A 24,380-nucleotide genomic window follows, 5' to 3' on the forward strand; every position below is an offset into this window, starting at 1 on the left:
ACTGAAAGGGCATCTGGAGGAACAGCCTCTGCTGTGGGGGAGGAAGTTGGTGTGGGTGAAAAAAGAGACATTACTTATGTCAACACCCTCCGCTATCGGCTATTGGAATTCAGAAACCACCCCTATCCTACGAACACGGCAAGAAATAGATATAGAAAAAAGGGGGGGGGGTCTGGAACCGTAACCTACCCCCATAAAGAGAGCCTCTCACAACGGTATCGGCGCTGTCGTGAAAGAGGGACACTTCCTGTAATCTATGAGTGAATATCTGAATTCGTTGGAGGTTATTTTCGCTAGAAAAAAAAACCTGATTGAATATTCGTCTGGGTGTGTAGGCCTATAACTACATGCAAAACTGAATGAAAAATTGTATCGGAAAAAATTCAACAAAATGACGATATAATATATATATAACTGTACAATCAAAAAAAAAGCACGATAGTAATATTGGCGGAGAAAATTTCTTGGAAATCGCGCCAAAATGTTCTTGAGCTTGCCATGGATTTTTGATAATGGTAACCAATATTTTTCTAATTCAAAAATTTTAAACGAATATACATTGCTTCAAAACGGTATTTTTTCAGTATCTTTTTCAAAATCATAAAAAAATTTGAAATATTCTGTATAAATGATCATCAGAAACCTCCGATGTATGGGAACTATATTTTGCGGCGAAGGAATACACTCTCTACCTTTCTCTCCACTGCAAAGTTAACCTGAAACAAACTACTAGTTTGGACGGCGTCGTTATCGGTTTGCGTGTTTGTACGTGCTTCTGAGCCTATCTAGAACCTTCATTTTCTTCCCTCGTCTTATTTCGCGAAAGTCATTTAATTTAATAGTCATAATAATTGAAATTCGTCATTTTTGAGTCATTTAAATTCGTTTATCATATTATGTTCCTCAATAGTTGTTACTGCCACTCAAAACCTACAGATGGCGTTGAAACAGCTTTCGGATGGAGCCATTGTTGATGATGGTGATTCGTTTCGGAAATCGTACCCACTGAATGCATTGCGAACGCTTGGGAATGCTTGCATTGCACGATCTGCGCGCTAGTGTATACGCGCCTTCATGTGTGACTGAGTGTGCAAGTGAAAGTGGTTCCACTTTGGGAATTTTTGTGCCTCGTTCAACCAAAGCTCAATATTTCAAAAATCGTAAATTCAGTTCAAATTTGAAAATTATTGATGCGATGGAAAACCCCACTAAATTTCCGCATTTCTATGCTGAAATCGGCAATTTTAACATTGATCTCCATGGGGATCATCCAGTGTATGTCCCTCAGGAGTGCTGCTAATGATGATTATGACGTCCATTTGAAAAAAGCCTCATTCAACAACCACTACGAAGTTCATCTTTTGTTTATCTCGTGAGTTCAGTGCAGTCAAAGTCGACATTATGCACTGTTTTCTCCTTCGCTGTTGTAAATGCATTAAATAGTTTCACACCTGCGTGAGTTTAACATGTATATAGAATGTATGAACGTGTATATTTATATGATAGTAAGTATCTCATATATATTTCAAATATCTTCCAATTAAGTGGTGATTTTTATCTTTTCTGATGCATCGAAGTCGTTCTTACTCCAAAAAAACTAACAATCTTAATATACTAACTTCGTGTTTTTTTTCTTTCTTTTCGTCCTCCAGCGCTAAGTTGGCACAAAAAGACGTGAAACAAGTCAAGTCGTAGATGCTCTCGTCGATCTTGAAAAGTCAAATCATTATTTAAATGAGGGTGACCAATTAGGATTCCATCTTGCAAGCATTCGCACCAATTGCGATGGATTCCTCGGACCTAATTCATTCATTGTCAACTCTTCAACTGCAGGTCAGTAGATGTATGTGGATTCTGAGACCCCCCCCCCCCACAATATTTTTTAGTATCTTAAGCTAATTAAGTCATTAAATTAGATGGTAGTAACGATAATTCTTTTTTTTTTTTGGGGGGGGGTGTTTCATTTGGCTCAAAACTTAAGGTCTTTTTGGCCAACCATGGTTGACTATATTTATCATTATCTCGTTGATGTTGATCGGCTTTTTAAATGCTGCTTGTTAAATAGTTTCACGCACTTGTGTGTTTAATATACAGGGTGTTTTGTTAATGAACAGCTGTCGTATGGTCCGTCACTTGGCGATTTTTGTGCCAAACATGTCTGATGGCCCGACGAAGAGTCGCCAAGGCCGTCAGACACTACGGACACCAAAAAAAAAAAAAAAAAAATACTCAGCGTGCAAAACATAATAGAAACCACCAAGCATAAAAATAGAAAAAAATTACACCTGGACCATTTTTTTAAATAATAAACAGCTCGGGGCATATTGAATAAATAAATAATCTATGCATTAAAACTAAAACCCGGACCTTTTTTTTAATAAACGATTCGGGCGTGAAAAATTCTGTTGGTTCATTTCAAATAAACTAATATAAGACAGAAGGCATGGCAATGGATGAATAAGTAATAAATACAACTTAATAATAAAATGGTATGATACAACCAGACCAGATAACAATCCAAATGACGCGAGCTACAGAAGGGAGGAATAATAATCCAAGGAAATGGAACAACGGCAGTTTTGAATTTTCGAAAAAACGCGGTGAACAAAAGAAAAATCCTGTTTGGCATAGCCAGCGCCACCTGGTACTACCCAGCGAAAACTGGAAAGATGTTAAAAAATACAGCAACCCAGAGCCCCATTATGACGGTCTTGGCGACTTATCGTGATGAAAAAGTAGCCAAAGTCGTGGTGGCAGACCATACTGCATCTGTTCCGTAGATGTATGTGGATTCGGAGACCTTCCCCTCCCCCCACAATATTTTTTAGTATCTCTTAAGCTAATTAAGTCATTAAATTAGATGGGTATTAACAATAATTCTTTTTTTTTTGGGGTGGGGGAGGGGGGGTTTCATTTGGCTCAAAGCTTAAGGTCTTTTTGGCCAACCACAGTTGACTATATTTATCATTTTAAATGTTTCTTGTTAAATAGTTTCACACACTTGTGTGTTTAATATATGGGGTAAAATTTTGTTAATGGACTGACACACTCTCATAGGGTTGCTAGTCAAAACAAAAATTTCAATGGAACATGGTGTTGCAAACTATGTTGAGAGGGTGAAAAAAAACGCATGCAAGTTTCGATGTCACGCTGGGATGGCAAATAGGCCACTACAACTACAATAATTGCAAAGAGATTTATTTAATTAATTATTATTACAAGAGTTATTGGAAGTGACATCATTGCACAGTCCACAATGCCGTAAAAATGATTCCCGGACGTGCTAGAAGATACCGGGTATGTTTTTGATGTCTGCCATAGTGACGACAATCCCACACTATGGTGTGTCCATAGGCGTCACATAAACGAGTGATTTAAGGTGCCCCCATAGGAAAAGGTCACACGGATTGAGATCTTGTGAACGTGGAGGCCAAGCAACAGGTCCCACGCTATACTCATTGAAACAGACAACTAACTGCTACACATGCGTACTACCGCAATAGCGCTAATTTATGTCGTCCACAGCACATCATCCTACCCTATTGCGTGCGTTTCGTGACTGGGTGGGATGCAGTTTAGACCCCTTCAGAAAGTCGCCAACTGTGGCACCTCAGAAACGTTTACCTTCTGCTTCAACTGGATTATACTGCCTTCTCGGTCTGTTAGGGCTTTAATCCTGCTTAGTGAAATAATATTGCCATGTTTCCGGTTGTGGTGAAAACAGAGTTGATCATTTCAGTCCTGGGGCAGGGGCCTCCTTTAACGGCTGGAGGAGCGAAGCGTCATCCGAGGCCAAACCAAGTTTGGCCTACAGGTGTAACCACTGATTTGCATATTCGGATGCACCTATGTTAGCGATTGGACGAAACGTTTTTTGCGCTAATGCATTGTTGAACTACGTGTCATTTCACTTCCATCGTGTGTTTTTTCAAGATATTCTGCTCACAGTTGCATTTCAGCACTGTTTTTTTTTTTTAATTCTTGACGGTGTTAAATAGGTTCTGTTGTGCCGAGGCCTAGTAAGTTCAAATACTTCGGAATGTATTTTTTCTCGTGATTTTAATTTCATATTGTTGTGACTTATTTTTTAAAATTCGGTAGTATGAGTTTACCGCCCGTTCAATTCCGTTGGATTTCAATTTATTACACACATTTTGGATTATTTGTGCCTTAAGGATTATGTGCCCCAAGGATTATTTCTAATGGATTATTGCTGTGCCGTTCAGGATGGGAAAAAAAACAGCTTAACTGTGGAAAAAAGTTTTTTTATTTCACTTTCACGGGGTTACATTACACTCAGCATTGCTTGGCGCCAAAGCAGTGTGCTTTTTACATGTGCTTATACTAGTTCTATACTAATGTGTGCATCCATATATATATATAGGGTGTCCATAATTAAAAGACGTTATTTTAAAGTAGCCTATAGGTGAAACCAGTTATCAGAAAATTTTGAAATTTTGTAGAGGAATTCTTGAAATGATGGGAATTTGCTTCGGGGGGAAAATTAGTTTCACATGTTGCCACCAGAGGGCATTTCATTAAGAAATGACACACATTTAGGCAAATGTTTACAATTTAAATAATTTTGAAACTCTTTTACAATTTAAATAATTTTTAAACACTTTTACAATTGTTACTACAACAAAACATGTTCTATGTGATGACCATCATTTTCAGATACCTTGGAGATATGCTATTGACACGCTATAACGCGACAAATACCCGGAATTTCGGGAAAGGACGCATAAAAATGTTGTTCATGCGCCCTCTGGGATGCATTCTTTTCTAGTTTTAAGAAGAAGAAAAAAAAGAGAAACCTCCCTAACTTCCCCCCCCCCTTCTTTTTACCATGTTTTATGATTGTGCGACCTTGAAAAAGTGGTTTTACTGCTTTGTACACTTTACTGTGTTGATATGCATGCGGGTTGTTGAAGAATAAAATAGGGATATTTCTAGTTGCTTCCCTGAATGAGGGGCCATGTAATTGTCAAATTTCGGAGTTTTTATTCCTCTACGAATTTTCTTCCTTCTGTTTACATATTGGAAATTATGGTACTTTCACGGCTATCTGCCAGCATCCAAAGACAGCATCTATACTCCATAAATTTGCCTTGTTCCTACAATATTGCAAAAGTGCATTTTTTTTTAAAATCATAAAGGATTGGAATGCCTTTCAAGTTGTAAAACTTTCCCAAGATAGTGGAAAAAAAACCGAACCTGTAAAAACTCCTCTACCTTGAATATCCACAGTTTTGTCATCTAGCTGCTATGTGGTAGTCACCATTTGTGGTAATCGACTAAAAATGTGATTTTCTAATGTTTTTAAATTTTGAGTTGTCTATTCCTTTGAAAAAAAAAACCTTCTGGTTGCCACTGTGATCACAGACCTACAACACATATATGTAGGCTACACATTAAATTTCAAATGCACGCATTACCAGTTTGGACGATAGATGCAGGGCCGTAACTGGGAGGGGGGAGGGACAGGCGGGTCTTGTGTCCCAGGCTCTGGACTTGAGGGGGCATCAAATTCACCCTTTATAACTGCTTCTTTTACATTAATTGGGTATACTAAAATGTGTGTTTGCCCCATTTGAGAAAGTATCTAGTTGCGGTGCTAGATAGATGGCACCACCTACTGAACACAAAACACGCCAAATGTTGGGCGCACACACATATGTACACTGTTAAGTTTCTCCAACACAAATCTGACATAGCTCCCATATTCAGGTGTTAAAATATGTGGCAGTTAAATGGCAACAGATCAGAATGGTGGACCTTCATTGAGGGAAAATAAAATCATTTTCCCAGGAAAACCAAAGGGAATCAGAAAATAAGTGTCTGAGAGAGGAGAGAGAAAGAGAGAGAATCTAATTTGCGTTAAATTTGATCAGAAGATATTGAAAGTGCTACGATTTTTTTAACGAAATGTAAAATCAATCAGAAGGGAATTTATACATTGATTATTAGTAAATATATAAATGTGTGCCTCCAACTGTTAATTAAAGTTGATCCTGCTTATAACATTTTTGAAAAAACCATCATAAAAACATTTTAAACAGGAAATCGTAACGAGAATTACTTATTTTTAGGACCAAGAAAATAAGTTGTACCAAGTGAGAAAACATTCTAAATGGGAGGAACTTTATAAGCGGTATCAACTGTATATTTGCTTTAGATTTATTACATGTGCAGAATTCCATACGTTAAATTCTTAGTGCTAATGAGCTTCTTTGCAAGCTTTTTCTACTAGTAGACGATGAAAGTAAATGAACCTTTGGATAGAACATGTTTTTAAAAATGAATTATACTTCATTCGCAGATAGCCTACCTTCTTTTACCCAGAACATGACTCACCGCTCAGTCTCAACAAAGAAATATAAGCAGTTGATCAAAGACCTGGGGCATGCTGTAAGAAAATTAATAGAGATACGAGTGAATTATGGGGGGGACATAATTTTTTTTTTGAGAGAGACCCACTTTCACTGAAAAAAGACCCAGATTTTTGGAATAGAACCCAGGTAAATCAGAGTACAGCAGCATCTCTGCCATGTGAAATTGCAAGATGGCATGTTCCGCAACTGACCAAAGTGTGTGCAGGGAAATGTTCAGCACATGTCATGAAATGCTGCCTTTAAGGTCAGGTAAAGTTCTTGGATTGTCACAACTTACCAGGTCTGGGGATCAAGGAGGCCATAGATTAGGGGAGTGCATGATTTTGATGACATGTTTTTCTGTAAAATGTGTTTTAAGAACATTCTTAACACATGCTGAAATATGTGGAGGAGCTCCGTTTTGCATAAAGATTGTGGCTGCAAGGCAGTGACATGTTTTCATTCTGTAACAGCTATGCATATCACTTCCCAGTGATCGAACATGTCACTGGACCTGTAAAACGTAACTCTGTGTAAAAGTAGGGACTGAGAATAAATGATGCAGTAAATGCACACCATACCATCACTTTTGGTGAATGCAACAGAACCTCTGAGATGGTGTGCGTATTTTCTGGTTCCCAAATTTGGCAGTTGTGAGTATTGACTGCACCCTCCAAGTGAAAATGCACTTTGTCTGTCCAGAGGATATTCTGAGGCCATTCTGAATCGACCTCAAAGTGAGCTAGAAACTGCTGTGAGAACCAGAATCGAGCATCATAATCATGTGAAACCAACTGCTGCACAAGTGAAAGTTTGTACAGATAATATCAGAGGATATTCCGCATGATCTTATGAATAGTTGAATGTGGCCTATCCAATGCCTGTGCTACACGCCTGACACTAGTGTACATACCACACACATACCACGAGAATTTGAAGCTCTGCGTCTATAGAGAAACAGGTTTTCTTCCTCTTCCAGGATGAACAGCCAATGATCCTGTGGTTTCAAATTTCATTATCATGCTCCGAAGGTTTTTAACATTTATTGGACCTTTTCAAATCCTTGTCCAAGTCTGATATTTCCATAGAACTGTGGAATTGCAGTTTTGGTAAAACAAAGCGCAATCTCATAAACTTATCACCATTGTGAGCAGCAAAAACATTGAGAATCAAGATGTCCGCAAATGTTTCTGGGTTTTAAAACAGCTGCTGCGTGACATCACATAAATTTACATGCATGTTTATTACAGGTATTCAAAGTGAAATGCCCTCTGGTGGTGACATGTGCAACTAATTTTTCTTCCCTTTCCCCCCCCCCCCCGAAACAAATTCCCATCACTTCATGAAATCCTCCAAAATTTCACACTTTTCTGATGACTGATTTCACCTGTAGATTACTTTAAAATAGGTTCTTTTAATTATGGACACCCTGTATATATATATATATATGATGGTGAATATCTCGTATATATTTCAAATGTTTTCGAATTCTATGGTGATTTTATCTTTTCTGATGCATCATATTCTTTCTCACTCTAAAAAACTAACAATCTAAATACATTTTCTTTGTTTCTCTCTCGTCCTAAAGCCCTAGGTTGGTACAAAAAGACGTATAACATGTCAAGTCATAAATGCTCTCGTGGATCTTGAAAAGTCAAATCACCACATCAAAATGTTGGTCACCAAATCTTCACATGGATTCCTCAGACCTGATTCATTCTTCGCCAACTCTTCAACTGCAGGTCGGTAGATTCGCACGGATTCAAGGTACACCCGTTAACTTTGCTCTGTCACTTATGGAGGTCATTCAAAAAAAAAGTTCTTGTGTTTGTCACAGGGTCGCATTTCAACTTTTTCCAGGGGAGGGGGGGGGGGCAAACAACATGTACTCAATGTATGCATATATGTATTTGTATATATATATATATATATACCATTTTTAGTGTATTTTCAAAAGCCAAAGGGGCAATGCCCCCCCCCCCGACCCCCCCAAATGACGGGCCTGGTTTGTCATTTATTATTGAAATGATGGTATGTAATTACAGTCAAATCCCGTTGTAACAAATACCCTTGTAGCGACAATTTTAACAAAGACTTTTCTGATCCCTCAGGTAAATTTTCATAGGAACAATGAAAAAAAAATCTAATTCCTTTATAACAAAACTTCATTATAAAGAAATGATTTTTATTTTCTCTTGGAGTTTGTTATAATGGGATTCGACTGTATTATCCTTTGCACAGTTCATCTTCTAGGAAATGGATAGCAGGGGTGAAATTTCTTAACTATCGCATCCTGGTACTGAAAGTATCCCAAGTCTTTTTTCTGCCATTTGACAATCCTAATGGGACCTTTGGGGGATCCTTATGTCAGGAGTTTAAACTGACTCATTTATATTAGTTTCATAGCTAATTTTTTTGTGTAGAAAATGAAATTAAAAGCTGTAGTATCATATTGTTTTGGCAATGTATTGACAATTTTTTTTCTCTGGTGAGGAAAAACATTCGAAAGCATGACAAAAAGTTGCCAGAGTGAAACACAGTTATGCTTTCTGATGTCTTTCTTGCCAAAGAAAAAAAAATCACCAATGCATTGACAGAAAGAAATAGATAATACTATGTTAAAAAAAATGAAAAATGATGATAAAAACGAAGGACAAAGCAATAAGAAAATAGCATTCTTAGACTAAGTAAGGGATAGAGATTATAAATAACATCACCATAGCCATGTAATAAATAATAGACCATCCTTCCTGATGCTCAAATAAATATTCTCTGGAATATAAAATATTCAAAATAATAATTAATTAAATAATGTATAATACATTTTTTTTATATATAAAACACTCTCTTTTAAATAATAGAACAATCAGGGCAAGAAAAGCTCTCTTGGTTTGATCAAAAACAATCTCTGGGTTCAATAGAAACATGATTGTGGGGTGTAACTGCCAGTCAGAGGAGGTCCTAGACATTTTTCAAATGTAAGCGAATAATATTTTGGCAACTCCACCCCCTTCCACCTCAATGATAATAAAAGTGCAGGTAATTGTTGTTGGACGAATATTTTGCAAAGGATCATAAAAATTCCAATTTCCTACGGTATTCATAGATTTTCCAAGAATATTAACAGCCAATGACAAAACAACAAAGTTCTAATGTTAATAATTATGAGCAATTTTTATTAAATACAAACCACTAACAAGGAAGGCTTCCTTCTTGTTCCTGTTGTTAGTCCAACATTCATGTTATAAAGAGACTTTTCTGGCATTTTTAAGTTTTGCAAAATTCCTTACTATTGCAACTGTATATATTTCGTTGAGAATGTCATTTTTAATGGATATCAGAGCTTGTGCATTTTCAATCGTTCGTGACTTATAGTTGATCTTAAATAAATCATTACTAATTTTAACTTTGAAAAAATACAGAGGTTAACACATTTGGAAATATTTGGAGTTCACAGAATCATTTCCATCAATGCAGCGTTCCTCTTCATCACTCAACACAATTTCGAAATTCGAACATGCTTTCTTCAAATCCTCTTCATCCTCTGTTCGCAGATTGTCTATTTGATGTAGAACTTTGAAGCTTTTGCTGTGATTTTCCATAAGCTGGAATCTTTCTTTCAGTGATATGATTGCTTTGTGAAGCACAACATAAAAGTTCACTTTGAGAGATCTTTTCCAACCCAGATTATGTTCGTCCTCAGTTTAATAAGAGAATTGTTTTTTATGTTCCTTGGGGTCCCTTGATGTATTCTTCCTGTGGAAGAGAAGCATCTAGCGGTCGTATCAGTCCCAAACAGCAGATCACCTGGCAGCCGAAAATCTCATCTTATGAGCATCTACACTGGTGGTTCTCTCATTGACCGTCATTCGGTAGGCTAGCAGGAAAAGCGGTAACTTTGAGTCCCAATCTTGTTGGTTTTATGACACAAAGAGCAAAAGAGGATTCTCTCTCTCATCTCTCATTGCCAGGGAGTCCCATAGTACCCAGTATCTTTTGGTCATTGGACTGGAAGAGGCAATGTCTTGCCATGTTGATTATTCATGGTTGATTCCATCAAGTCCATTATTGGTCGTTTGTCAGGATCTTCTTGTTGGACCCTTCCTATTGATGCATTATTTCCTCTCGGGCTTGGACAAGCTATTGCTGAAACAGGCAATGACATGTTCTTTGCCATCCTCTTCTTGCAACAGAACAATTCCGATTCCGTTATTACTTGGGTCTGTGTTGAGGATTAATTCTTTCTCTGTTCATAGAAATGCCAATATTGGAGCTGATGTTAGTGCTTGTTTTAGTGATACAAAAGCCCTTTTGCACTCATCAGTCCACACTTTTTTTTTTTGTGGAAGGGTCTTGCTATTTTGAAGAAGCCGTTGACAAATTTCCAGAGAGATCTCGTATTTTCTCAGAAAGTCCAATCTGATAATGCATGAATCTTGAATGGTTGCCATGAAGACGGTGTGGTAGTAGGGGACTGTTGTGAATTTCACAGAAGATTCTATCTTCCCATGTACAGTCATCTTGTCCCATTCTGCCACGAAGCTGGGCTGAAGAGATCTCGGCAACGGGATAAGTCCAGTGGCAAAGTTCTGGCATTCATTCAGTCATCTTGTCCCTGGTAATGGTCTGTAGCGCCAGTGACTGTGTCACGTACAAGAGTCGGTGTCAGAATTTTTAAGTCAAATCGGTCCGGATGATGCTCACATTGGCTCCAGTGTCAACTCAATGACCATTTAATAAGGAAAGCCATCAATTTTACCTGCCACGTACATTCCATGGTCTCAGCTGTGACCTATGGTAGACACTTGATGGGAAATTTCTTTTACATAACCTCCGCCCCTGGGGTAACCACGATTCAGTTTAATAGCTCCAAGCCTCGAGGAGTGTCCCCCTCTCTTGGGAATTGTCATCAAGCAGGACCTTCCTCATGGCACCTCCAGCAGACAAGACAGGGGCTTGTCTTTTCAATTTTCACGGTCGTTCCTGGCACTTTTCAGGATTTCTTTTTGCTTGCTGCTGATGTCCGCCATAGCATCCTGCACAACAGCACCACGGACCACTAGTCGTTCTCTCCTCGAATCTTGATGGACTGCTTCAAACATCATGGTGTAGACCAGGGCACTCTTCATGTCCCTGTACTCCCCCAGATGCAATGCCTGCTCAATGTCTGGATCCTTGACAGGATTGACGAAACACTGTAGAGCCAATTCGTCCCAGATGTCCACATGCAGTCCGGGTAAACCACATGTGAGAGCCTTTAGATATCCATAGCCAGTTCTTGCAATGCTTTCCCTGTCTTCTACTGCCTGGTCTTGAGTTGCAGCCTGTGGAAGTCCTAGAGCCCGGAAGTTCAGGCACTAAATATGGACAAAATAGGCACTAAATATAGACAAAATAGGCAATAAATATGGAAAAAATATTCATTATATAAAAACACTTGTAATTTGTGGAAGGAAGAGAAAAATAACTAGAAGCTGAGGTATTAAAAGTTGAAAACTAGCTGAAAAATTGGTTGCACTTAATCTGTCCACTGTTATCAATTAAAAATTAAAATAACAGCATTATTATCCAAGTTAAATTGATTTCAAGCTTAAAAAAAAATGTTCTAGTAGACCCGCCAAATTAGGTCAATTCCAAGGTCACCATTACCAGACATGGAGCTTGTAGAGAAAATGATCTGTGGGGTTTCTTCGAGTTGGAAATAATTCTTATTTGTCATATTATTTTGGAATAATCATTATTATTTATATAATTGAAACATAGCTACCTTTTTCTATTTTTGTAAAAAAAAATTCCCTTTTTAATATCACCATACATGCTGGAATACTTTAAACATGGGGTCCTGTGTGGCTGCATTGAGGGCACACCCCTGGAGCGACTTTGACCAATTTAATTGGATACCAAATATATGTATATAAAATAAATAAAGCCATGGTTGTTTCAGTGCATTTATGATGTAAAAACAACATGGGATCCCAGAGCCCTATTTGCTACTATCCTGCCTTGTGTGACCCATGACGTCAAATGATGGCGTCTAGGGACAGTCATCAGTCAGTCTTACATATACAATGCAGTCCAATGCCTGAGCGAGATATATAATGTAAAGTGGAGAAACAAATTTCTAATTTCCCTCTGTTTTTCTAGCATGGGCTGTGCTCATGTGAAACATAATCATTCTCGTCTAACACCATCCAGTCAAAGCAAAGTTAACCATGGCAACACTGAGTTCCTTATCTCTCAGATCACTAATTCACATTTAAATGGGGCTGGAAGGTGGGACTTTCTGATGATAATTGATACTGAAAGTTGGAAAATTTTAAAAAGTTTAATTCTTTTGTTCTCAATGTTCACAATATCCAAGTTTTACAGATTATGGTCTCTGAAGTTCACTAATTAACTTAAAAGTATGTTAAAATAAGCATTTATTTCAGGAAAAGTTCAAAAAAGACATTTTTACAAAAAGTTAGAAAATATGCAAAAAAAAAGTCATTTATGGCATTTTTTGCCTGAACTCACAGGCTCTAATCATTGTTGAAGTAATGATTTCAATATCTTGCTTACTGTATAGGTTCACTTACGAAAATATTATAATTTTTTTTTCCAGGTACTTGAAGATATTTATTGAGATCTGAAGCAGAATACTTCTAATTCTTTACAAGTGGAAACACAAGAACAATATTTAATACAATATTCAATCGGACAAGGAACTTGGTAAATGACAGAGAATTTGTTCTCAACTTAAATACATGTTCGAAATTCTTCTTGCTCTTCTGAAATGGGTGAAACATCTATGAAATCATATAATGGACATGATGTAGATGAAGAGAATTCTAGTTGTATTCAAATCTCAGCAACATCGAATGAGACGCATTCTGAACCAATTTCTCATGATCACCATAGTACTAAATATTATCTACATAAGTGTGAGCGCTGCGGGAAAAGTTTTTCAAAAATCTCTGAGTTGAAAGTTCACAAAAGATTTCACACTGGAGAAAAACAATATAAGTGTGATGATGTCTGTAGTAAAATGTTTTCACAAATCTGCCATTTAAGCACACATAAAAGAGTTCACACTGGTGAGAAGTCATATGAGTGTGATGTTTGTGGTAAAACACTTTCTCGAATCAGTGATTTAAATGTACACAAAAGATTTCACACTGAAGAAAAACAACATAAGTGTGATGTTTGTAATAAAGCATTTTCACAAATCTGGCATTTAATCACACATAAAAGAGTTCACAATGGTGAGAAGCCATATGAGTGTGTTGTTGGTGGTAATACACTTTCTCAAATCAGTGTATTAGATGTACACAGAAGAATTCACGTTGGAGAAAGAAAACTATATAAATGTACTGTCTGTAATAAAACGTTTTCACAAATCTGGCATTTAAGCACACATAAAAGAGTTCACACTGGTGAGAAGCCATATGAGTGTGATGTTTATGGTAAAAGACTTTTTCAAATCTGTGATTTAAATGTACAAAAAAGAGTTCACACAGGAGAAAAATTATATAAATGTGATGTTTGTGGTAAGACGTTTGCAAAATTCAGCAGTTTAAATGTACACAAAAGAGTTCACACAGGCACAAAACTATATAAATGTGATGTTTGTAGTAAGATGTTTGCAAAATCCGGCAGTTTAAATGTACACAAAAGAGTTCACACAGGAGCAAAACCATATAAATGTGCTGTCTGTAATAAAACCTTTTCACAAATTGGGCATTTAAGCACACATAAAATAATTCACACTGGTGAGAAGCCATATGAGTGTGATGTTTGTGGTAAAAGACTTTCTCGAATCTCTGATTTAAATGTACACAAAAGAGTTCACACAGGAGAAAAACCATATAAATGTGATGTTTGTAATAAAATGTTTTCAACAATCTGCAATTTAAGTTCACACAAAAGAGTTCACACTAGTGCAAAGCCATATCAGTGTGATGTTTGTAGCAAGAGTTTTGCAGAAATCAGCAGTTTAAATGTACACAAAAGAGTTCACACAGTAGCAAAACCATATGAGTGTGATGTTTGTGGTAAGACGTTTGCCAAATCTGGCAGTTTAAATGTACATGAAAGAGCTCACACAGGAGCAAAGCCATATAAATGTGATGTCTGTAATAAACCGTTTTCACAAATCGGGCATTTAAACACACATAAAAAAGCCCACACTGGTGAGAAGCCATATGAATGTGTTTGTGGTAAAACATTTTGTCGAATTCGTGATTTAAATGTACACAAAAGAATTCACACAGGAGAAAAACCACATAAATGTGATGTCTGTAATAAAACGTTTGTTCATTTTGGCAGTTTATACAAACACAAAAGAATTCACACTGGTGAAAAGCCATATGAGTGTGATGTTTGTGGTAAGTTGTTTACCTTATTCGGGGGTTTAAATGTACACAAAAGAGTTCACACAGGAGAAAAACCATATAAATGTGATGTGTGTAATAAAACATTTTCACAAATATGCAATTTAAATAGTCACAAAAGAGTTCACACTGGTGAGAGGCCATATGAGTGTGATTATTGTGCTAAATCATTTTCTTGGATCGGTCATTTAACCACTCACAAAAAGGTTCACATAGGAGAGAAGGCACATGAGTGCGATTGAGGTAAAATGTTTTCTATAATCTGCAGGTGATTATTATGGTGAAAATTTTTTCTTGGTAGGCATTTAATCATCACAAAAGAGTAAGAAGCCATATGAGTAGGCTGATCATATTTCCTCGAGAAAAAACTGGAAATTTGGTTCACAAATATACGGGAGATTGCTAAACAGCCGCCAAATTAAGTCACTTTTTCAAAACATTCTTTTTAAATTTTCCAAACACTTTTTTGACACAAACTTTCGAAAACACCCAAAATATAGCAGCTTTGGAACCTCTTCCTTCAAGTTTGAAAAATGGATCTTGTTTGTTTGTGGTGATTTGAGTGGTGTGAATATTTTGTTTCTCAAAAATTAATTCAACTTTTTTTTTATTTTTTCACCATTTTCGGATGCTTGAAAAATTTCTGGAACACAATCTCAATCTTAAGAAACTACTAGAGTTATTGGCAATTAAAGGCTCTTTCCCTACAGCGTTTCTCAAAGTGTTTGCCATGTCTACTAGGGACATTATCAACCTTTATCATGGAAGTCATGGTGAGCTGGAGATGTTCATTTATGTGCCTGTTTAGGCTTTGAAGTGTTTTTATACGTGAAAATACCCACTGAACTATTATGGGGAGCTGCAGAAGAACCATGAACTAGGCAAGGGAGCTGCGGGTGACAAAAGTTTGAGAACCACTATCCTACAATATTTAGATAAAAGTAAACTTAGTAGAGACCTAAAAAGGAGGCCTCTCTCATTCCAGCAGAAAAGGCAGAACTAAAACTTGATTCCTGAAACTTGCACTGTTGTGCTAGTAAGACATAGGAAGTGTTATGCATAATGTAAAATATTCAAAGAAAATACAAATATGTATCACTAAAAACAATGCCCACTCGAACTCATACTTAATGAGTTATGAAAATTACCTGTATCAACGTTTCTGATAGAAATAATGGATTCAAGTGAACTCCATTTAAAAAAACAGGAAAAGCCTGTATATTTTTGCATAAAAGTCGAGACGGCCAGAAAAACAAAAATGTATGGTCACCCTACGTATGAGTATGCTTTTTGATAAGGTTTTCGCAGCCATTATTGGATGAAAATTGTTTGTTGGGGTTCGAAGACCATCGTCCATTTGAGTTAGTTCTCAACGTTTCCCCACCACTAGTGGTCGGCATCATCAGAAAAATTGATGAAACTGAATCAAAAGTCAAGTTTTCTGGAGTCTTAGATTTTATTTACACACATGAGTGGATGTACTTCAAACCGGAATAAACAATTTTCATCAGTATGATTTTTGTTTTGAAATTTTTTCTCGAATCTGCAATTGAAATACTCACAAGAATCCACAGTGAAGCTGAGCAGCATACCGAAGTTTTCTGTAGTAAAAAATTTTCTGTCATCAGTGGTTTAATGAGTCGCAAAAGACTTTATGTTGGAGAGGTGTCATAGTTGTGCGATTAGTCGTGTGGATCAAACAAAACCCTCGATAATGCATCCGAACAAGAAAATGTTTACTTTTTTGTTTGTGAATAAAATCTTTCCTTCTTTCACATGTTTGTTTTGAATATTAGTTGAGCAGTGAATATTTCATGTGTCAGGCTAATCAATGGTCGCAATGACTATGGGGGTTGTCTTGTTTGATTTTCAATTTTAAACATATTTTTAATGGGAATGAATGCTGTTGCTTTTTTTTTTTTATTTTACAAGTTTGAGAACCACTGTCCTACGATATTTAGATAAAAGTAAACTGAGTAGAGACCTAAAAAGGAGGCCTCTCTCATTCCAGCAGAAAAGGCAGAACTAAAACTTGATTCCTGAAACTTGCACTGTTGTGTTAGTAAGACATTGGAAGTGTTATGCAAAATGTATAATATTCAAAGAAAATACAAATATGTATCGCTATAAATAATGCCCACTCATTGAACTCATAGGGAATTGAGAAATATACAGCTGAGAGAGTTTAAGTAATATACACATTCATTACTTCAAGTAATATACATTCGTTCATTAAAAATATTCATTCATTTATTCAAACTCAGCACAACTCCGGTTTTCAGCCAATTTACTACCGATTGAGATGCGTCGAAAGTGTGAATGTGCCCCCCCCCCCCAAAATCCCCTAGGTTTCCCGGATTTCATGGAACCCGAAACCCGTGGGCGGGGTAGCGGAAACGATTATATACAAAATATACAAGTAAAAATATATACAGGGTGTATAGGTATCAGGGCGTATGGTATTTTACTGAAGAATTGTTGATCCTAAAGAGGCATGCTTCCAATTAGAAAAGTATCCAAATAACGTGTAGAACTTGGGTACGTCAAGGGTTGTATAGTTATTAAATTTTAATATGGACAACTCTCCTCAAAAACTCAATTACAAAGTTGTTGCCGTGTCTCTCTTGATGCGAACGAAAAAAAAATCCACGTTTCCAAGTGCAGTTTTCGCTGAGGTATTTGAATTTTAAAAAAACGGAGGGAAGTTAGGTAAAAAATCGTTAAAAATGCGAATAAAAGTTTGCCCGTATTAAACTCTTCTTTTTTTTCCCCCAACTTTCCATCGTTTTTCGAATTCAAATATCACAGCGAATATTGCACTTAGGAACGTGTTTTTTTTTTGGCATCAAGAGAGACAGGGCAACAACTTTGTAATTGGGTTTTTGAGGGCAGGTGTCCGAATAAAAAGTAAACAATATAACCCCTTGCAACCTGCATGACATATCTGAGTACAACACGTTATTTGGGTAATTTTCTAATTAGAAGCATGCCTCTAGGATCAACTGTTCGCCAGTAAAATACCATACGCCCTGTCACCTATACACCTTGCATACTGAGGCTAATTTTAGCATCACCACCTAGAGATAGAAGGCCTCTGCAGTGTTTGCCATAAACGTCATTCAGACTACCTAGCAAGTTTGCCACATTTTGAAACACAGCATCCTATTTCGTTTCTTCTTATTTTGGCGTAAAATATACATGATTGACTCACAAATACCGCATAGTGATTGGATGTGGGGCATAGAAATCGCCAATTCTGAGCCCGATCATTTCTTTTCCTCGCAACGATGATACTAGCACGAGCAGGGAATTTTTTTTTTTCAATGAATATTCTGAGGGACAATGGACTACTTACTTGACGTTACAAGCAGAGTGCGAAGGCCTTCTATCTCTAGGTGGTGATGATTTTAGTCGGTTGACGTCTCGGGAGCAAGAGAAAACATTTTGCCTGCTTAAATTGAAAAAAAAGTGTAAAGTTTGGATTTTTTTTTTTGGGCCCTTCAGAAGTCGGGGCGCCCGGTGCACCCGCCGTTTAATCCGCCTCTGCCTGTATATATAGGTATATATTTATTTACTTATGCAGGGCTGGACAAATCCCAAGTCGCCATGGTGACTACAAAATCGGTATTGGCGCCTAAAATTTTGTACATGTGATTGCTTAGAGTCAAGGGATGGCTCAGAAAGGTCGAAAAAACATTATTTAAGCCATTTTCTTGCGAAAAAAAAAAAAAAAAACATGCTTGGCTTCTACGAAATTTGGCTGGCTCCTAAGTTTTTTTTCTGATTTGTGAAGCCCTGCATTTATTTATATTTTATGATACAGTGTATATTTTCCTCAAAATTAATTTACATTTCACATTTATTTTACTCTCGTATATGAGGCTTTTCGAATAGACGTCATAATCAGCATCACTTCTGAGGGACATACAATGGATGATCAATATGTTAATAATGGATGATACAATGTTAAAATTGCCGATTTTCGCATAGAAATGCGGAAATTTAGTGGGGTTTTCCGCCACATCAATAATTTTAAAAATTCGATTGAATCTTTGGTTTTCGAAATATTGAGCTCGCTTAGAGATACGAAGCCTAGAAAATTAAATATAAAATAATGAGCGAGACCCACTTTTTTGAGGTGGATATTCATGCAATAACACATTGATTTCAAATTTTTATTTATATCTTCTCAAGCGGGAAATTGAGAATTTTTGTCTTATAATATCCAATTTCATCAATCCATATAGTTTAGGATGTTTTTAAATTAATTATGGGCCCATATAAATTACATCGAAGAACCGCAGCTTTAATGAAGCATTTTTTGAAGGAAAAAACCGGCATATCGTTAACTTGAAGTTAAAAAAAAATTCAAAATTTCTAGATTCCATTAAAAAGAAGAAAAAACGATTCATTTCTGTTTTTTTAATTTAGATTTGTTTCTTTCTTGAATTCGCACAGGAAGTCACCATATTGGTTATCTTGTATCTTAGAGGAGAAATATTATACATTTATTCCTTATATTTCTTCTCAATGTCTTGTATGTCCCTCAAAATATCACGTGATCCAAAAAGCCTCATTGAGTCGTATATCAGGTTTTTTAAATTAGAAAAAAATATAATTTCTTAGTTGCAAGGTGTGTGTGTTGAAATGCAATAATTTTTTAGTGTCCACAGTTGTCCTGTGGTCGACACAAGACTTTTTTTTACATGTTAACTAGTGTGAATTTTGCCCCACTGGCCTTTCTATTTGCCCCACCAGTGAAGATAAAAAATGGTGTGGCAAAGCCCTTTTCTTGTTTTTCTGAGGCAACTTCAACTTTAAACCCTACCAATATGAAGGGAGTCAAAGAAAAAACTCACACAAAGGACTTCGTCATTTACGAGACCGATTTTTTATGTCACTAGGGTCGTCTTTTTTTTCAAGAAGGGGAATGAAATTTCAACTGAAAAGATTAAGTTTTCCAGGGACTGACTTCTCTGAAATAGGTCTTTTGCTCTCATAAAAAGTCCGACAAAGAACAGATGGAGGATGGCCAAAGCGAAGGATATGGCCATTTTGATTGATTATTTTTTCTTTGATACTCATTAAAGTGAAAACGATTTAGTTATATAAGGGATCATTCAAGTATTACGTCAGCATCGGGGGGGGGGGTTCGGATTTGCTGACTTTTTATGACAAGGGGGGAGGGGAGTTTGAAGGTTGCTTACGTCATCAACCACCCCTTTTTGAAGATATGAAATATCCTAAGCTGCTGACGAAATTTTACCGGGGGGGGGGGGGTCAGTGTTTTGCTCACTTTTGCTGACAAGGGGGGGGGGGAGTCAAAAATGGCTGAAAATTTTCTTACGTAATACTTGAATGGCCCCTAACCCTGGGAGTAGAAAAGATCTAAAGTTACCGGGTTGTCATCAGATGCTGGGGTGGGGTTTAGTTTAGAACCGAGCACGCCCATGCTCTGTCGCTTTTGTGATATAAGATTGATCGTGAGATCATTAGTGTGCCGGAGAAAACTCAAGCCGGCCGGGAAAGCACATCCGGGTCAGACCAACACCCCCGCCAAGCCAACCCCCAAGCAGCACGACCACACCTAAACCCCTAATCCCCGGGTACATCACCGCTCGATGTCAGGGCGGCACCGCGAGTGCAACTCCCTTTATATCCCGACACCCGTTACAAGGCCTCGCCCCAAGACCCCCACACGCTCTACAAAGGGACACCCCCCCCGAACACCCTAACCATCTCCACCCCCAAGAACCTCTATTGTGGATATGAGAGAACAATATGTTACTAGACGGGAACAAGATGCCGGGGTTAAAACATTCTATTTTAGAGCAATATAGATAGATAAACGTCAGAGTTGGTAGCACAAAACCATTCAAATTTGAACATTGGGTGGTCTCCAGGTCCGAACAGAAGGGAACGAAGAAAAAAAGAAATACAGTGGAGAGAGAGAACCCCGTTTGTACGACTTTCGACGGACGGAATCACAACATAGTTTTCATTTGCCGAAATTCTCCTAAAATTTTTATATAACTTTCACATTATTCTTAAAAGTTATCTGAATATGTAGAAAACAAAGGAAGGTCATGAGATTATGAAGTTTTTTGATAAATTCAATCCAATGATGGCTTTGCCCCTTTATTTTAATCTCTCTCTTCAGGATTCTTACGATTATTTTACAAATAACAAAAAAAGAAGAAAATTACTACAACTGGAAAAGACATATACAATGATCTTATGCACTTCGTGATGTCCTGTACGGTATTACTGTACTGTAGTTTTTTTGGTTTTTTTTTTTTATTGCCAGTCTCCTATTTTCAAAATAAAATAAACAGAATATATATAAATAACAGTCAATAATCCTATACCGTATACCAGGGATTCTTAACCTTTTCCAGCCGCGACCAAAAATCAGCAACAAGATCAGCTTCGCGACCCATGTGACTTTGTTTTTCGAAATTATACTGGAAAATTTGACGCAATAAGTGCATTTATAACAGGACTGTACGTGGATTCGTACGACTCATCACGAAAGCCCCCTGCGACTCACATTTAGGTCGTCCCCCATGGCCTATGGCGATCAAGAGTTACCATAAGAGTTTGTAAGCGTATGTGACTGACCATGGCATGAGCGTGGGACAAGGTCGATTAGCGATCGTAAGAGTGATTCAGAACATGTGGAAAGCATGTGAGTAATCAAAGCAGTGAGGAGTCACATAATCGGCAATAAGAATGATGTACAGAGCAATGGACCAAGTCAATGAATGACCAAAGAGCAAACCCAGAGATGACACGAGAATGAGAGAAACCTAGAGAGTGTGCAAGCATAGGAGTGACCCAAAAAGTGTGCAAGCATAGGAGTGACCCAAAAAGTGTGCAAGAATAGGAGTGACCCAAAGAGTGACGTAGAGAGTGTGTAAGTATAGGAGAGATCCAAAGAGTGACCCAGAGAGCAGAAACTAGGTACGCGAACGACCAAAAGAATGACAAAAAAAAAGTGATCGGGGGAATGTGCCAGCATGGCCTGAGAGCCCCAGTAACCTTGAGATTGTGTAAGCATATATAGGAGCGGCCTAGAGAGCGTGGGACCAGGTCAGTGAACGACCAAAATATTGACCAAAAGAATGTGACTAAGGAAGTGTGCAACCACGGCGAGTGATGAAAAGAGTGACTTTAGAGACAGAGGTGTATTTTCGAGTGGAGGGAAGACATAAAGGGATTATGTGTCAGGGAGTGAGTGACCTAACGATATACAATCTGTGTAAATCAGAGTGGTTAATTTGAGGGATAAGTGATCAAGAAAACTAATTAAGCAAATACAACAGATAACATATTTTTACTGGCTAAACCAACAAACACCTCTGACATCATTCGCAGGGACCCCAATTTCTGCTTTGCTCATGGCCCCCCGCCCCAGATCAAAGTCAGGCTTTGCTAGCAGTGTCTTGTCTTAAATGATACGTGCAGGGAGGCGACGAGCACCGCCTAATCAGATTATCATATATAGACACAAAATATTTGTGTAAAAGATATTTGCATGAGTCCAGAGGGGGGGAGGGAAGAGGGTTCCCAAAAAGTATATTCTCCTTCCCGAACTAAACGACGCTGCACAGGGACGGGACGTGAAACTTTTATATTGATTAATTAAAAAAAAAAAATTGCGAACACAGTATTTTGAAAACACTAACTGGTGAATCGGAGCAGGGGGGGCCCCAAAAAATTTCTTCAGGAGCACCACAAAAATAAATTGGGAAAATAAAAATTTTGCGTAATTCAATAATTTTAGGCGCAGCTGTTTGGTATGGCTAGGCTGACCATGTTTGCTCGAGAAAAATACGGGAAATTGGGCTCCGAAATATGGAAAAATACGAGCCATTGCCAATTACCGCCAAAAACGATGCCGGTAGTAAGCAAAGTTGCCACCTCATAAGCGCAGAAAAGTCGTCAAATGCGGAAAATGAAGACCCACTTCAAATTGCCAGTGAATTAAAATTCTTTTTTTTTTTTTAAATTCACTGTGCAAACCATTTTTTTTTTAAATTCACTATAATGTCTGAGTTGGAAAAGTAATTTCAATCGTTGATTTGAAGAATAAAAGGTCGAGTTGTCTCCGTTAGAAATACGTGAAAAACCGAGACATTTTTGCAAAAAAGTCAGGACATTAAAAAAGCTGAAGATTCTGTTAGGGAAATACGGGACGTACAGTACGTCACTGCAAGCATTAGTGAAAAAGGTCGTGGTCTGTTTACTTATATCTGTGACAGATAACAAACTGTTTGCATAGGACTCACACCATCATAAACTGAAAGAAGGGTATTGGGCTTTTATTACTTTTTAATGAGGTGACAGTCCCTGTTTCTTCTGTTTTTCTGGCTGTCCCGACCTTTTTGCAAAAATGTCCCGGTTTTTCACGTAATTTCAACGAAGCCAACTTGATTTTTATTCTTCACATCAACGATTGAAATTATCTTCCAAACTCCGAAATGACATTGCGATAATTACACACAACTGCGAATAAAAGAATATTTATTTCACACTAGGAGGGGGGCCTTCTTGACGGCTTCGGCGTCCAACCCCCCCCCCCCCAAACTCCTCCAATGGACCAAACTACTCGTGACAATTTCTTTATCAAGCAAAATATTCCTTAGACACTGCGAATGCCTGCGAAATAGTCATCTAATCACCAGTTTCCCACTCTGATTTCATCATCCGCAATAAAGCATAGTACTACCACTATATGCAGTGCACCGCAATGAGAAATTCAGCGCAAAACGCAATGCACCACCATCGGCAATACAGCAAAATAAGTAATGCACTGCCATAGAATACAGCATAATACTCGATGCACCGCAATACATACGTTATACACAACGATAGGCACACAATAAGGCACGATAATACACAATAATTTTTTTTTTTAATTTTCAAATACACAATAAGCAATGCTCCACTATATGCGGTGAATCTCAACATGCAAAGCACCATCATCAGCAATAAAGCACAATACTACCACTATATGCAGTGCACGACAATGAGAAATACAGCACAAAACGCAATGCACCACCATCGGCAAAACAGCAAAATAAGTAGTGCACCATGATAGGGAATGCACCACAATACGCGATGCATCGCAATAGGCAAAGTACCATAATATGCAATGCACCACAGTACATAATAATAAGCACTGCACCACAGTACATAATAATAAGCACTGCACCACAGTACATAATAAGCACTGCACCACAGTACATAATAATAAGCACTGCACCACAGTACATAATAATAAGCACTGCACCACAGTACATAATAATAAGCACTGCACCACAGTACATAATAATAAGCACTGCATTACGATAAACAAAACAGCACAATATGCAATGCACCAGAGTACGCAATGTATCGCATTAAGCAAAGCACAGTAATACGCAATGCACCACAATACGCAATAAGCGCTGCATTACAATAAACAATACAGCACGTATGCACTACAACACGTAATGCATAACAGTACGCAACCAGAAAAATCAGCAATGCACTGTAATCAGAGAAGCATCGCAATAAGCAATTCCCCACAATACGCAATACAGCAAAATACGCAGTACGGACTGCGTTATAATAAGCAAACAACGCAGAA

General features: G+C 37.6%; 1 protein-coding gene across 4 annotated transcripts; it reads left to right on the forward strand.

Annotated features, from left to right (window-relative positions):
• The first annotated feature begins 1,336 nt into the window (after positions 1–1,336).
• On the forward strand, positions 1,337–16,521 carry LOC149068477 (uncharacterized). Of its 4 annotated transcripts, none has more exons than XM_089251585.1 (4): positions 1,337–1,505; positions 1,653–1,843; positions 7,963–8,116; positions 12,979–16,521. In XM_089251585.1, the coding sequence occupies exon 4, from the start codon at positions 13,150–13,152 to the stop codon at positions 14,986–14,988; it is 1,839 nt and encodes a 612-aa protein (XP_089107711.1). In that variant the 5' UTR covers positions 1,337–1,505; positions 1,653–1,843; positions 7,963–8,116; positions 12,979–13,149; the 3' UTR covers positions 14,989–16,521. The 4 variants fall into 4 exon arrangements, with proteins under 4 accessions (XP_089107711.1, XP_089107710.1, XP_089107712.1 ...); XM_089251584.1 differs by having other exon boundaries at positions 1,653–1,833; positions 7,963–8,141; XM_089251582.1 differs by having other exon boundaries at positions 1,338–1,505; positions 1,653–1,833.
• Positions 16,522–24,380: the final 7,859 nt, after the last annotated feature.

Source organism: Pholcus phalangioides, unplaced genomic scaffold (genome assembly GCF_987345545.1).
Source record: "Pholcus phalangioides strain wild (caught in Gottingen) unplaced genomic scaffold, Ppha-v1.0 ptg000027l_1, whole genome shotgun sequence".
Taxonomy (NCBI): Eukaryota; Metazoa; Arthropoda; class Arachnida; order Araneae; family Pholcidae; genus Pholcus; species Pholcus phalangioides.